Consider the following 16,885-nt stretch of genomic DNA (forward strand, 5'->3'; position numbering starts at 1 on the left):
TGAGGAAATTGAGGCAAACACAATTAAGTGACTTGCCAAGGCTACACTAGTGTCTAAGGTCTGATTTAAACTCAGGAAGGAGTCTTCTTGACTACAGATCCATTACTCTATTTATTGTACCACTGAACTCCCCAAAGATCTCTGAAAAGGATTTCTGGGTTCAAATTCTAACTCTGTGACTCAACTTCTCTTGGCTTCTGTTCTCTTGCCTATAAAGTGAGGGGTTGGACTTGGGGGTCTCTAAGTGGTTTTCTAGCAATAAATCTATGATCTCATTATCATTGCCTTACTGCAAAGTCTGGCTCGGGTGACAACTCTTTTGTGAGGTCTTCCCTGATTTCTCCCCCCAAACAAGTTCTCTTATTCACCTCCTCTTGGTCTGTCTTCTTCCACGTGTATTCTCCATGTAAACGTGTATGTCTGCCCATGTATTTTTGGAACAATAACAATCTAGTAAGCTCCTTGAGGTCAGGGACTCTCTCCTTCCCAATCTTTACACATCTAACACGAGGTTTTACAACAGTAAGGGCATAAAAATGTCTGTTGATTCAATGAACAAATGCTGGGAAACTGACATGGAAAAACCTAAATATCAGGCAAACTTGATTGAAAGAAGGGAAAAGAAAGATCCACCCCCCAGGAAGTTTCAGTCATTTTTCAGTTGTGCCGGACTCTACAGGATCCCTGATTTGGCCTTTTCTTGGTAAAGATATTAAAGTGGTTTGCCATTTCCCTCTCTGGTTCCTTTTACAGATGAGGCAACTGAGGCAAAAAGGGTTTAAGTGACTTGCCCAGGGTCACCCAGCTAGGCGATATCTGAGGCCACATTTGAACTCGGGAAGATGAGTCTTCCTATCCTCGGACCCAGCACTCTTATCTACTGTATCCCCCAGCGCTTCCCTGAGGAAGAATATCCCCGTATGAGAGGTCCCGTCCATCAGTAATTCAACAAACTCCATGTCGTGTTGGTGTTGTGGAAAACACCCTGGATGTGAAGTCAAGAGACCCGAGTCCTTGTGGAAGCTGTGTGACCACCATCAGACGCTTCTTGGAACCTCAGTTTTTCCCAACTATTAAGTGGTAAAAATCCTGCCCCCCCCCCCCCCCCCATCGTCGGGTGGATCCTGGACATCCTTCAGAAATGTGGAATGTTCTAATGAGTGACGGCCAATGTGAGACAGTAGAGATGAGGCGAGAGCTGCTCAATGAACCTCAGCCTTGGCTTCTAACCAAGTTTCGGTGACCTAATCGGGGGGCTCGTTTCTCCCTTGTTTTAAAAGAAGTCACAGTGCCCATGGCTGCCTTACACGTTGCAGTCTGGAACTCATTTCCATTCTTCCGGAGGGGGTATTTCATGAAGGGCTACCATTTTTTGACTGTCTAGAGAACTAAATGGTCGACATGGCTGGGCATATTAGGTGAGCAAAAGGGTTAACAGATACCCAAAGCTTTCTATCCAGGATCTCTGATTTCCTCCGCGTGGGGACCATGGCTCATCTATCCATCAGACACAATCTCTGAGAAATTAAGTGACTTTCCTAGGGTCACACAGACAGCGAAGTGTCCAAGGATGGTCCTGACCATCCTGACTCTAAGTCCTGCACCCTCTCCCGTCCGCCATCTTGTTCATTGAAATATCTTTCAATCCAGCAATACACACACATGTGCCTTCCCCTCCACCATCTGATTTTGCTATTGTTTGCGATTTCCTTTTTTCTAAGAGGATAACACGAATAAGTGTTCCAGTTTTACGCTAGATCTTTAGGACACTAAGATTACAAATGTAGAACAAGAAGGATGCTCAAGATCATCTGGTCCAACCCTTGTCTTTTACAGAGGAGGAAATGGAGGCCCAGGGAATAAAGTTAAGTGACTTACCCAGTGTCAAAGAAATAGATGGGATTCTAGATACAGTGAAAGCTTTTGGAAGATAAAACCATAGGCTGATGTTTTAGAACTGCCAGTAATCTGTAGCAGATGTTCTGGGCTGAATAAAGGTGCTGTGGGTAGAGGACATTTGTAGCTGTTCTTGCCTTGTGATGATTTCAGTTTGCAACTTTTTTTCTTGGAAGAATGATCAGGAATATCAATTTTACAAGAATGTTCCAGGGTAAGCAACCACTCACTGGGGAAAGCTATCAAGGAAAACCTATATAGAACCAGTTAGATAAGGTGGCCTTGTGCTCCTTTCCAATTCTAAATTCGTCAGGCTTTTAAAAAAGCAAACTGTTATAATTCTTAGTTTACTTTCCCCGAAATCCAAGAAAATGAGGAAAAAGGGGATGTCTGAACTACTACCATATGTCCACCACAAGCAGGAATCCTCAGTTATCTCTGTCTAAGCTGATAGCACTACCTAATGGCCTTGAGAACAGCTGTTACTGAACAAGGCAGAGGAAGCCGACATAGGAAATCATATGTTCAAAGAAATGTCCCTGCTGGAAAGAGCCTCCGATAACATCGTCTTGTCCAAAGCTTTCCAGAGAGGCGATGTGACTTCCCCAAGGTCACGTAACTGGAGCTACAACTCCACTCTCTTGGTTCTTAGGCTAGTGTTCTTTTTCATGTCAGGCTTCCATTGGAGTAATAATATCACCCTCTAATGTGAACATCCATCCCCTCTCTCTTTCTGCTTGTAGGGATGTATCTGTGTGGCTAGACACACATGGATAAATTATATATATATATATATATATATATCCATCAAGCACTTTTCTCAAAAAATGGAATCATTTGTATAATTGGTATTACCCACATTTTACAGCTCAGTAAATTGAGGTCCAGGGAAGAAAAGTAAATTACCCCAAGGTTACACAGTTGGAGTCAGAACTTACTTCTTTTGGTTCCTAACCCAGTACTTTTTCTACTTTATCATATTACTTCACAGCTTACAGAACTGGACATTCCCAGGCAATTTCCCATCTAATGAGTTTTGCTACTACTACTACCAAAAATAAAAGCCCTTCACATGGATATATATATATATATTTGATGGGTTACCTAGCTCTCTCTCTCTTTTTAACCCATTACTTTCTTCACAAACTCTCTTGCCTCTAGGCACACAGCTCATCAGGCCTATTCTTACTTAGGGTCCAGAGTCCTTATGGTTCAGGGTTTTATGGCTGCATATAAATGGGAAAATCTCATTTGTAAGTCCATTAATTTAGGTTTTTAGTGACGGACAGCTGATTTTCCATGGGAGCACTGAATGGACCCTCCTCCAGTCCACCTGGGGTCTTTAACCTTTTTACTTCCTCTTTACCTTAGACAACCTCTCACCCAAAGGCTTTTTAAAGAAATGAATCCTCAGAATCATCTCCTTAAAGGGTATCTATCTGAAATGTGGCCTCAGATATACTCTTTAAAGTTTAAAAAATGGTACAACTTTCTTCATAATCATAAATCTATACTGTAATAACTCAGATGGTTTTTCTTATTTGAGTCAGAGAACCATATCTGCTGGCTGGATCCCCTCCCTGCTTCAATCTTCTCTGTTCCTATTCACCTATGACATAATGTTCTTTCCTGTTGGTTTTATATTACTGTATCTAGGAATATAAGAAAGGTTAAAGTTTTTTTAATAAATTGAATTTTCTTTTGTTCTTAGAACTTCTGCAATAATGAGTATCTACAGTGTATTTGGAAATAAATTCTCAGCATTTTATAGTGTCACAGGATTAAAACCTGGAAGGAATCTTAAGAGATCTTGTAATTCAACCTCTTCCACCGACAGATGGGAAAACTGAGACCCAGAAAGAAGCAAGTCACTTTTCCAAGGTCCCAAAGGTAATCAGTGCAAAAGTCGGACTTCAGATTTAGGTTCTCTGACTCTGGATCCAGTTCTCTTTTTACCATGCCATGCTGCTTTCCCCAGAGGTGCTAGGTTGGTATTTTACAAGCTCTTCCCTTGATTAAAAATTGGTCCAATTCAGTCCATGTAAAACTGATAGAAGTTGGGGCTCTTGTGTTTTGTGAGCTTTCAGTTGGTTTAAGGACAAAAAAGAAAGCAAACATAAGACTTGAACTTTCCAATAGGATTAATGATATTTTTTTAATCTAATGAAAGGCTATCAAATTTGAAACTCAGTAATTCAACCAACAATTCAATTTAACAAGCATTTGTTGAGCACCCACTATGAGCATGCAAAATGGGGTGAGAACTATTGTCTCCAGAACCTTACCAGCATGAGCTTTGAGAATATGAGTTTTCAGTCGGCTATTATAGGAGGATTTGAAGGAGCAGAGTTTGCAGCGAAACGGTTTATGGTGTCCGTGATGAGTTTGCATATGGCGATCCAGGCTTTGTGTGGAGGAGGCAGAAAAGGGAAATAATAGGATTAAAAATTGTCAGCTGCCACTAAACATTACATGCTATATTTTCTCATTACCCTTTTTCAAGGAGACCCATTTACAAGCTGTTCCAACCACTGCTTGGTACTCTCCAATGGTGGCCCTCACAAACAATAGCCTGGAGAAGGGGGGGGGGGGATGTCCAGAGACTTATCTGTTCAGAAGGAAGCAAAAGCAGGAGGGAAACTTTTGAGGGAACAAGGGAGAGGGCAATGGGAGTACACCATGGCAGAGCCTCGCTTTTTGGTTTTCTTTTTTCCCCTGATACACAATAGGAAAACTTTTTCAGGAGAGGTGAGAGCATCAAGGAAAATCAGACAGGAGCCCAGATTTTCCATCTCCCTTACGACTTATGTAGGGTACCTGTCAGTCCATCCACAGAAAGGAGAATGAGAATTTGAGAAATGCTTTGGTTTGAAATGGCTGGCAGAGAACCACCGTTTGAGCATGAAGACTAGAGTGGGGAGGGAGGGGTTTCCCCATTGTCCCTGGTTTGAAAGTCATTTCCCCATCCTCTGCCTTTGTGTCCAGGGTATGTGCTAAGGCTGGGACACAACATGAAAGTCTTTGAAGGGGGACAATGAGAGATCCAGAAGCTTGGCCATCTCCTTCAGTACCTTAACACATTACAGTGAATATGACCTGATAAATACAACCAGATTTATTGTACATCAGTCTTCACAGAGACATTTTATACAGAAATGATTTCATTATAAAGGACCCACAGTGCAACATCACAATTACTGGTCTAGGGAAAATAATAAATCTAGCAAATAAATAAGGTATGCAGAGCACTAATTTGTGTCAGTACCTCCCAGAACTAAACCCCATTCTAAATCGCTGATATGGGAATGAATCTGCTTACTGTTTAAGCAGGCTACTATTTATAATAAAACCGCTCCCAATCCTTCATGTTCATGCCCTGAAATGCTAGCGCATGTTGGTTAGAATCTGCTGGTCGAGTTAGGGGGTTAGAAGCTCTCCTTCCCCCCTGACTCCCAAGCATCGGGTGAGAGAGGTTCCTGGGCCACCCCTGAAGAAACACTGTCTCTTCCTGCCTTCTGATGGCTGCCAAGAGTCACCTGTAGTTCTTTAATGAGCAGCTCATCATTTCATCTCTTCTTACAGACATGAGGATAAATATCATTATAATTCTTACAAGCAACACAGGAATATAAAAATGCATAACCCTGCCCATGGGGAGAGAAATGCAATGCAAAGGGCTATGGATTTGGACCCATAAGTCCTGGATTCAAATCTCAGCTCTCCCATTTAGAACTAGGTGACCTAGGACAAGTCACTGACCTTCTCTAAGCTCCAGGGGCCTCACTTATAAAATGAGCTTAGTGTGTCTGACTATCAAAAGTCTGTCAGCTCTAGATCTAGGATATGATCTTTGATGAGGCAATTAGGCATTTTGCCTAGGGCAAAGCTGTAGAACATGACCTGCTCTGAGACCCTCAAACTCCAAATTTAAGGTACAATAGAAAGAATCCTGCACTCAGGAAAGAAAGGGGACAAGCATTTATTAAGCATCTGCTAAATGCCAGGCACTGTGCTTAAGTGATTTACAAATAATATCTCATTTGATCCTCATAATGACCTTAGGAGGTAGGCACTATATTATATTATATTATATTATATTATATTATATTATATTATATTATATTATATTATATTATATTATATTATATTATATTATATTATATTATATTATATTATATTATATTATATTATATTATATTATATTATATCATGTTATATTATATTATATTATATTATATTATATTATATCACATCATATTATGTTATATTATATTATGTTATATTATATTATATTATGTTATAGCATAGTATATTATATTATGTTATAGCATAGTATAGTATGTTGTTATATTATATTATAATACATTATATTAGATTGTATTATATTACATTTTATGTGTATATAGAATATATAAATATAAAAATATTATATATATATACATATATATACTATTATCTACATTTTATAGTTGAGGAAATTGAGGAAAATACAGATTAAATGACCTGTCTAGGGTCACACACCTAGTAAATATCTGAGGCTAGATTTGAACTTGGGAATGAAAAGATGTGTTTCTAGTTCAGACTTTGCCACTAACTCACTCAGAGGCCTTGGGCAAATTATGCAACTTTCTGGACCTCTGTCTTACCCGTAAAATGAGAGGGTTCAAAGAGAGGAACTCGAAGGTCCCTGTCAGCACTGTTACTCTGAGTCTATGACTCAGAAGTTGGGATGGAGAGCATCTCGTCCCTTTAACATTCTTCCCTGAGGTCTTTTAAAGACAGAGAGCTTTTGGAGCTGGGACACACCTTGTAAAGGATCTAGTCCAAGCCTTTTATTGTTCAGATGAAGAAAGTGAATCAGCCCAGAATAGGGAAGTGGCTTGCCCAAGGTTCAGCTAGGTAACTTTTCCAGTTCTTGTAGGGTAATCAGAACATAGTTATCTAACTACACAGGTGGATTCCCTTTTTCCTTTCTTCCCCAAATGCAAATTTGTTTTTAGACATAGTTCTTAGATCTTTGGATGAAGGAATACTGATATCAAGTGGCTAATTCTCATAACACCCCCTTCCCACATGCAACAAAGCCTCCAGCCTCCCCACCAGCTATGAACTCCCCTTTAGGAGAACTTACTTGTGCCTGAAAGCAGAGACAAAGGAACAGTACTGGCAGCTGTACTTGTCCTCCCGGGTAAACATGGCCAATGCCAAATGGCTCCTTTCGTGAGAACGCAGCCCCTGCATGGACATCAGGACTCGGTCACATTGACTACAATGGTATCCCCTTGTTGGGTTTCATCTTTCAACATTCCATCTACTAAGCTGTGATCACCAGCCACCTGGTCCAGCAACCCACTGGTATCTTTGGCTTCCTTCAAGCCATCCAGTAATAAGGTTTTAGACTCTTCAGCCTCCTGCTAAAAAATAAAACCATACACACCCACACGCGCGTGCACACACGCGCCCCATCAACAAAATAAATTTCCATCGGTGTCTCCTCAAGTTTTTCTTCCTCTCCCTTCACTCTCCCAATTCATCACCTTTATTTCTCAAGGAGTCTTTCCCTACATTTCCAGCTTCATTTGGAAGGGAGCTCCAAATGGTATCTCTTCGTGCTGTGGAAAACAAGCTTGATGGATTTCTGTTACCTTTGAAAATGTGTGGAAAAAAGTGCCTTGAAGCATATTAATAAGCCTGATGAAAGCAGGAGGCCCTCACCTCATTTCTTGCCCACTCTAAAAAAAATAAAGTTACATATGTTCCTGTCTGAAGTATCATGCATTTCAAGCTTATTTAAAAAGTGTGTACCTACAACTGTTTTAAGTGGAGCTCAGAAAGAAGTGGTAATGAAGTAAACATTCAGAAACTGCTTGTTGTACAAGAATATCTGTGCCATCATGAAAAGAGCAAAGAAAAAGACTCCCTAGATAGGAACCCTTTTGCCTATGTTGTAAACTCTGACCATTTCCCAACTGGAAGAATTATGGAAGTAAAGATCTTATAGCTTGAAACCTATTTGCAAACCTCCTGTATTTCAACATCAGGTCTTTCTAATTAACTAGTTTTAGGTATAGTGCTCAGAAAAGGAACCAAGAAATGAACTGTTCTCCTACAAAGAGGACCTTCCTATGGAACAATGCTGGGGCACTTCAGTATGGAAGATCCTGTTCTTTCCAGCTGGTCACCATCCAAATTTATCTGGGCTTTGTACATCTAAAAGTGGTCTTAGTCTTCAGAAGAATGGAACAGAAGTTTCCACTGATGTCGATTTTGTAAAAGATGCAAGATGAGAAGCATGTGTCCTGAGGAAGAAATAAAAACCCAGGAACAAGTTTTCCTCCGGCCAATGGTCATTAAGGAGCAATGACAAAGCGTATACCGGTGTCCAAGAAGCTAAGTGCCCCAGCCTGGAATGTCAGCTACTTTAAAACTAGAAGCAATTCATTAGGAAGATGTTATTCAAAAGTGATAGTCAAATACAATAAAAGTTGGTGGGGAGGGGAAGGGGAAGGGGAAAAGAAGAAGGTATGGTTATTCTTCAGTGATGTACTAGGGATGAGGGAATAAGATAAAGATCAAGCCAAAATGTCCTCAAGACAAACAATGGATTGAAGACTTTCTATCATGATATACCAGGTCTTAAGCACCTCTGTAAGTTATCCTTGCTGCCAAGAGTAGGAAAGCACAATGATGAGTCTTTAAGAAAAAGATTCTGCACTCTCAGCCAAAAGGGAACAAGATGGTAAGCAATGGAAAGACAAAGATGACAATGATGACGATGATGATGATGATGACGATGACGATGATGATGATTTTCTGGGTTTATTCATCACAAAAGCTCAGACATCTTAGAAGAGGAAATAATTGTGCATATTCTGCTATGCCACAGATCCAAGAAGTGACCTAGAGCCTGCCCTTCCAAGAACCAGACCTTTTCTCATCCATAAGACTAACTGCCTAGGGGAAAGGGAGCAATATCCAAAAATGGAATCAATCACAAGATTTTTTAAAAAAACAACAACCAAAAAAAAACCAAAACCCTTCCTTCTCTGCACCTGTGGGATGAAGAAGTGCAACTCACAACGAAATCCAATCATCACTGGAGAATGCCTACATTCTCAAACTTGAAGAGGTTCTTACTTAGCATTGCAGTTAATAAGTAACTAGGCTCGCTCACACACAAGAATGCTCATCCAGAACTTTCCAAGAGTTCTCACCTTCACAGCAGCTGACACTGATGGGACATTCCCGTACTGGACGTGCTTGCGGAGGTGATTGCAGATGGCGCGGAGCGTTGGGTGCACTTCCACGCAGAACTTACATTTGTATCCCACAACTTTCCTCTCCTTGATCTTTGGCACCTCTTCTAAGTGACCAAAAGGCTGGCAAAATACATTGGTAGCATCAGTATTCTGAGCTCTCTCACATTTTCTGCCAATTACTCTCGTAATTACTGGTGTATCTTTTTTTTTTTTTTTAAAGCAGATTAACATTTTACATCAAGGGATACCTACTGAATTCATAAGAGTCACGGCACGCTGCCTACTACATAAAGTGTCTGATTCAACGTACTTTCCAACCTGAATGGAAGTGAGTAGAGGATAATTCTGTGCAGAAGCTTCATCTTCACTGCCACCAAGTTACCTGATTCAAACCAAAGCTAACTGTGCAGCTGAGACATTGCATAACTACAGCATTTAGTGATCTTCTTGGTGAACTACCAGTCGAGAAGTTAAATCCATATCTCATCCCGAAAAGTGATGACCAAGACATGGCTGAGGAGTGCTAATGAAATCAAGAGGCAGCCCACAATTGCCTTATGATAGAAAGCTGTGTGTAATTAGGTTTCAGATAAAGGAGGTTACTTGGCAGAAAGAAACAAATAGAAATCAACAAAAACCTCCCAGGGAGCCTTGGGAGGAGTCTGAGGGAGAGGGATGGGGACGCAGAGAGGGGTGAGGCACAGAGATGGGGGCATAATCAAGCTTGAAATGTTTAATTGACTTATTGAGCTCCCTGGCATGCTAAGTCACTAGTAAGCCTGTAGCAGTTTTGGCTGCCAATGAAGAAGTGCATGTGGGCACTAGCAATGAGGAGCCTCCTGGGGGAAGGGAAATCAAAACATATCCTTACCCTCTCTTGTTTGAAATCTGCAAAAGCACCATCTGCATATTTCTGCTTGCTCAAAAGCTGTTTCCTCCTCTCCTGACGTTTGGCACGCTTCTGGAATTCCTCATTGTGACTGTTCAAGTGGGAGGTCAGTTCTGCCATACTTTGCAGTCTATTATCGCAATGCTTACACTGAAAGGCAGTTCCCAGCGAGCGGGTGCCATTGCCCAGGATGACGAAGTCTCTCTTCAGGTCCTTGCTGTGGTGGTCAGTGTAATGCATGCACAACAGCTCCGCGGTGCTGAAGGACAGCTTGAAACACTTGATGCAGCGGAAGGGCAACCACTCGATTTCCTGAGCCTCGATGCCACCAGTCTCCAGCTCCGACCTCTCGAACTCGGGCTGCTCCTCCTCCAGCAGTGTTGGCTTTTCATTCTCGTCAGCATAGACGGCCGTGAAGTAACCACCCAGCTTGCTAGCGTGCTGCTTCTTTGGGAAAACCCCAGGGTGACGCTTCATGTAATGGGACACGATGCCTTTCTTGCTGAAGGACTGGAAGGAACACAGGGAGCACTTTTTTTTCTCCACGGCCCGCCGTAGTTCTTCACTCAGCTGAGGGGAGTCATCCTTGGGAGGGGAGGGGATGATCACCTTGCTCGGTTTGTCGCTCACCGTCCTCGAGGCCGCCAGGCAGTGGGTGTAGTAGGCGTCGATATCGTGCCGCTTCTGGTAGTGGGCTGCCAGACCCTTCCGGATGGGGTTGGTGTAGGAACACAAAGCGCATTTGAACAGGTTGTTTTTCCCTTCCGGCTGGGCCCGGACATTGTTGTGCTTGATGCGGTAGTGTCGGGCGATCCCCTTCCGCGTGGAGCAGAAGTACTTGCAAAGCTGGCACCGGAACACGGTGTGGGAGACCAGGTGGGAAGCAGAGAAGTGGGAAGCGGGCACAGACACTTCTGCTACTTCTTCATCAGCAGCTGGGAGTTGGGAGGGACTGACTTCTGCTGGCGGCAGCTCAGGCTCCAGGGTGACGGCCACCTTCGGGGGTGACTGGGCAAACACATCAAACTCGGGCTGGTTGTGATACTTCTCGTAGTGAATCTTGAGCTTCTCTAAGGTACCGTGAGTGTACGGGCAGAGTTTGCACCTGTAAGCACCATAACCCTGCTTGAAAATCCGGCTCGTCTCCTCGACTTCATGCTGGGTCAAGTCGGCAGACTGCTCCACATCGTGCACGAAATCTTCTGCGGTCACCTTGATGGATGGATGTCTCTTCTGGTAGTGGGTGAGGACTCCGTGGATGCGGGTGTTGATGTATGGACAGTGTCTACACTTGTAAACGGCACCGGGATTGATGTCTATATCCTGGGCAAAATCCGCAGCTTTCACCTTCATGCCTGGGTGTTTCTTGCCATAATGGGTGAGAAGACCGTGTAAGTTATTATACTCTGATTGACACACGGTGCACTGATAGGGGGTAGAGGATATGGCAGGGTTTGCTGAGGTCAACTGGATGCTTTTTTCCGGGGAAAGCCTTGCATCCTCTGTGCATTCAGCATCTTGCTCGGCAAGGGGGGAGATCATCTTATTTTCACAATTGATCTGGCCAGGAATCTCTTCTGAGGGTGAGAGGATTTTCTCCGCCGCATCTTTCTCCTTGATGATATCCAACAGGACCGACTCGTCCCCATTCATGGCCCAAGGATGGAAAGCTTGATAGTGATTGGTGATATCCCAAATGGAAGAGGCTTCAAAAATACAGTCCCTGCATTTGTAAGTTTTGGCTTCAGCGGTCATCGTAAGGGAAGGAGGGGATGGATCTGGCCCTGCCCAGAGCTTGGTTGCCATGTATGTATAGTCAACATAATGCTCGGGATGCCTCCTTTGGTAATGCAGAAGCAAACCGCTGGGCTCTGTGTGCGAATAAATACACCATTCACAGTGATAGCCAGCTTCTATTAAGCCGTCTAGAAATGCCCATCTCAAAATGGAAGTAACTGTGGCCTTCAGGCTGGGGTGGTCTTTCTTGATATGCTTCCTCAGTGCATAGAAATAAGGAGAGGTGTAAGAACACTGCCTACACTTAAGAGCTCGAAGCTTTGCTTTCTCCCTTTCAGTACTCGAGGAGGGGACAAGCATACACCCACCAGATTTCTTCTGACCGCGGTCACAGAGGCTCCGAATGGTGGCCGTGTGCTGCCGGATGACATCTGCGTTGGCCTTGAAGTCCCGGTGCTTCTTCTGATAGTGAATGAGCACTCCTTTGACGGTCCGGTTCCCATAATCACAGTGCTGGCAAAAGAACATCTCATTCTCCACAGGAGGGACATCTCTCTCTGAGCTGCCTCGGTTCAATCTCTGCATGGGGACAGGTGGCCTCGGAGCACCATGGGGCACCTCGGCCCCTCTCATCATGGCTGCTGTAGGAGGGGCCTGTCTGATATATTTGGCAGTAACCTTAATTTCTGGATGTCTTTTCTGGTAATGGACAAGCACTCCCACAACTGACCGATTGCTGTAGGAGCAGTGTTTGCAGTAGTAAAGCTCAGTGCTGAGGTCTGATGGTGGGGGTTGTGGGGGGGGTGGGGAAGCCATGTTGGGCATTTTGGGAGATATTGGAGCACCCACCTCAAAGGATAGCTGAGAAAGGGCAGAGCCCCTGTCCACAGACACCACGCGCATGGTTTTCTGGATTCTAAAGTAGGAAGCCTTTTCTTCAGGGTGTTTCTTCTGATAATGAACCAGGACAGAATGCATGTTCGGACTCGCAAACGAACACACATCACAGTCATAAACAACCACGGTGTTGACCGAAGGGTCTTTCTGATTTTCACATTCCGTGGCGAAAGTCTTTGAAGGAGTGTTCTTACTAAATGCAGTTGGCACACCGCCCCCTCGAGCCACCGGGGTAGAAGTGGCCATATTTTTGGGAGCAGAATTCAGAATCTCCCTCAGGGTCTGGGACTCGGCATTAAGCCCCTCTTGCTGTTCCACCACATAGCTCGAAAATATCATGGCATTGTTAATTTTAACAGTTGGATGCATTCTTTGGTAATGTGGCATCAGGCTTCTAACATTCGGGCTAGTGTATGAACAAAAACGACATCGATAAATCAAATCCGAATGATCGAAGTTGAGTACATTCATTGCTTCTGGATGATGTTCACCATAATGTTGCTGTAGATCCTCAAAATTGGTGTAGTCGATGTAGCATTCAAGGCATCTGTACACTGCACTGTGATCGTTAGGATCCAAAATATATCTAAAGCTGAATTTAATGTATGGGTGCATCCGTTGGTAGTGGGTACTGACACTTCTGGCAGATTTATTACTGAAGTCACAGTGTTTACAATAGTAAAGCCTCCCAGAGTCATTGAATTCTGAACTTTCATTGTTGTGTTCAGCAGCGTATATGCTGGGCTGGTTGTTGAGGAGAGCTGGATTGGAAGCCTGGTGATCTTTCATGTTCACCGAAGTGCAGTAATAGTCCTCTTCGTCTTCTGAGAGAGTCAGCTCGATCTCCGCCCCGTTGGTGGCGTTATAATCATGTGGCACAGTTCTGAAGTTAGAGTCTTTCTGAGGGTCGTTACTCTCTCTTGCCCATATCTGCTGCGCTGCAAAAGAACTGGGCACGTCCATCAGAGACTCTGTGGGCTCCTCTTCCCTGTCTAACTCCACCTCGATCTCCACCTCGTTCTCTTCTTCTTCTTCTTCATCGTCTTCCACGTTGATCACAGCATCTTCTTGCTGTTTGGTTTGGTTAATTTTGCTTTGCAGGTTACTGGCTATCTCGTCGATCCTCGTCCTCTTCTTCACCGGGGACAAGTCTAGAGGGAAATCATTGGAAATCTTCCTAGGAACCTTCGCCACAAAGTTATTCTTGGAGGACAGGCCGAGAATGGAGGTCTGGCTTTTCTTCACAGTGTTGCTGGAAGAGGTGTGGCCATCTGTGTCACTTTCCAATGGCAGAGCGGAAGTCTGACCCTCGTATTTTGGCAAGTTGTCACAGAACGAATGTTTGTGCTGCTGATGGACGCGGAGCCCCTTCAGAGTCGTCGTGGAATAATTACACATGGTACATTTGTAAGGGTGCTGAGGCTGGGACTGGGTGGGGGGCGGGGGCGGTGGGGGAGGCGGCGGAGGCGGCGGGGGCTGCGGCAGCTGCTGTTGCTGTGGCTGTGGCAGCGGGGGCTGCTGCTGCGGCTGCAGCTGCTGCGGCTGCTGCGGTTGCGATGGCTGCTGCTGTTGCTGCTGCTGCTGCTGCTGCTGTTGCTGCTGCAAGGTCTCTAGCATGACTCCCGTCTTCCTCCCGTTCATATTTGCACTTTCGTAAGACATCGGGCCTTCGTTTAGCGAGGCGGAAATACTTTCGCCTTGGGAATTCACAGCATCCCAATCGGACGTCGTACCGGTGTGACACTGTTTATGAGCTCCGAGTTTTAATGAACTCTTGCAAGTAAACGGACATTCATCACATTTGTAGACGGCTGTCTTTCCAGACAAGTGGATGTTTTCAATATGGCGGGAGATGCTACGTCGATGCATGGTAAGGAAAGGACAAAAAGGGCACTGGAACCTGTTCATGTATCTTCTAAAAGGTATCCCCTTTGTTTCCAATAATTTGTTCCCATCCGATCCCATCAGTTGTTCTGCAGACATTCCTGAGGTCTGGTGATCCATAGAATTCAAGCCATTCTCACTGTCTATTTCATTTAATTCTTCATCAGAACTAGAATCATTTAACATGCTGTTAGTTTCCAGGTCAGTGGAAGAATTTGTCATGTCAGCCATTCCGTAACGGGATCTCTCAGGCAAGTTAACTAGGCCAGAATTGTGAGGTGGCTTAGGCTTTATCGGAGGATAAGACACAGGAGAATATTTAGAGGCTGGAGAGGAACTGGATCTAATGAGGGAGTTGCCCATCGAGCCTCTGAAGCCAGAAACATTGGCATTGGGCATCTCGTGGCTTGTAGCATTCATGGACACGTAGCTGGAATTTGGGACAGGACTTGGGGGGCTCTTCGGAACATCGGGTAGGTTGGTTCCTTCTTGTTGCTGCCTCAACGTGGAGAGTATTTTGACCATGCTCCGATGCTTCTTCATCATATGGTCACACCAGCGTTCTCGTCGGGGTGTCTGATAGCTACACCATTCACAGCAAAAGTTGCCTCTTGACTTGGTCAAGGGTTTCACCATGGATTCCAGGATACTCCGTTCTACCACCTCTGCTGGAAGTTCTTTGCAGGGGTCTTGTACCTGGACTGAGGCAGCCACAGAGTCAGACAGCGAAGGGGGGGTGCTAGGGGGGGCGGAGGTCTCCTTCAGGTTATTTTTGTGATACATCTTCTGATGCTTGATGATTCTTGCCCTCCTTGGCGACTTGTAGGTACAAAACTGGCAAGAGAAAACCTTTCCAAATCCTTCATGCATCATGATGTTATAATTTAAGGATCCGGTGGCAGAGGGTCCAAGAGAATTTCCACCAGCTTGTGCCCCATGGACCTTTCTAGTGTGCTCTATGAGGAGGTTTTTTGACCTGAAGTAACGAACGCAGAATTTGCATTGAAAAAACTTGCTTGTTGGCTTGGGATGAGGGGCAAGGTGTTGGCCATAATATCCTGGGCTGTGACCATAGTAACCTCCAGCTCCCATTACAGCTGCATTTTGACCTGAAGTAAAAAAGGCAGACAAGAAGAAAAAAAAGGAAATAAAATATAAGAAATCCCATCATGAAATCAATGTCATTCCAATTATACTTAAAGGATCTGTTATTTCTTTATATATCAACTCTCTCAAGTGTTAAGATCACCAGCCCTCCTAAGAATTAGGAAATGGTCTTTTGTGACTTGCTGTGAATTGTGGCAACTCACACCTCCTTGGCCAGCTTTCTAGGGATGAGTTCCTCTTAATTTTGTTCTATGCCCTGGGGAATAGACACACAGTCTGTCTTTGGGCCCCTACTCAAGGACTTTCTAGCCAGATAAGAGTTTTATAGAGATTCTATGTTATGGAATAATCCTAGAGAATCCAAGAGGAAACATCATGAGGAGACAATCACAGGAAGTCTTTTGGGGAAGGATCATTCTGGTTACTCTTTATTTAAAGAGATCATATTTCAAAGGTGTGAAAGTTACCTACAGTTTTATGAGGTCATCATGAATACAGATGATGATCAACACCTTCCCTTGCTAATAGTTGAAGATGAAATATGATAATCAGGAAATAGTGATTTTATCTATAAAAATATCCTCATCATCTACTGAATAGAATAATCAGGTTTCTTGTACTCATTCTGGAATTTCTGAAGACATTTTGATTCCTTTGAACAAATACTATGAGTATTTGAGCAAATACTATGTGTAAAGAAGACTCTGGGCAAGACTCTAAAGGAGAAGGGGACATAAAGATAGATAGAAGACAGTCCCTATTATCCAATAGCTTATACTATAATAGAGGGAATGAGAAATGGACACAAAACTATAAAACAAAGTTGAATAAGATAAATGAATAAAAAAAATAAAAAAAAGAGGTGAAATGTGTTTGGGGTGAACATAAAGGAGAGAATGTATATGGTACTGAGGGAACAGAAAAGACTTCATTGAAAAAATGGAATTTGAGTTGGATTTTGAAGGATGGGTAGAATTTCAACAGGCAGTGACATATAGGGAAGCCCATTTTAGATGGAAGCAACAACAAAAATATTATATAAATTTAAGGTTTGTGTTTGGAGAATAATAAATAATTTAGTTAGTACTGTAGTATGTATGGATGGGAAGAATAAGTGATAAGACAATAAAGAGAATCAGTCATTTTAATGATTCACAGACAAAGTACCACATGAGAGGATATCCTATCAGTATCAAGCCTATAGACTAAAAATAAA

General features: G+C 43.4%; 1 protein-coding gene across 5 annotated transcripts in view; it reads right to left on the minus strand.

Annotated features, from left to right (window-relative positions):
* Nucleotides 1–16,885, minus strand: part of ZNF462 (zinc finger protein 462) — a 161,689-nt gene that overhangs the window by 75,368 nt on the left and 69,436 nt on the right. For 3 of the 5 annotated variants that reach the window (XM_007499632.3, XM_056805309.1, XM_007499630.3), the window contains exons 3-6: nt 10,027–15,671; nt 9,111–9,275; nt 7,028–7,131; nt 4,182–4,300 (exon numbers count right to left, since the gene is read on the minus strand). In XM_007499632.3, coding sequence (XP_007499694.1) covers nt 4,182–4,300; nt 7,028–7,131; nt 9,111–9,275; nt 10,027–15,671 — 6,033 coding nt within the window. The remainder of the gene's footprint in view (nt 1–4,181; nt 4,301–7,027; nt 7,132–9,110; nt 9,276–10,026; nt 15,672–16,885) is intronic. The other 2 variants (XM_056805310.1, XM_007499633.3) reach the window with 2 other exon arrangements.

This window comes from Monodelphis domestica, chromosome 7, assembly GCF_027887165.1.
Source record: "Monodelphis domestica isolate mMonDom1 chromosome 7, mMonDom1.pri, whole genome shotgun sequence".
In the NCBI taxonomy this organism is placed as follows: domain Eukaryota; kingdom Metazoa; phylum Chordata; class Mammalia; order Didelphimorphia; family Didelphidae; genus Monodelphis; species Monodelphis domestica.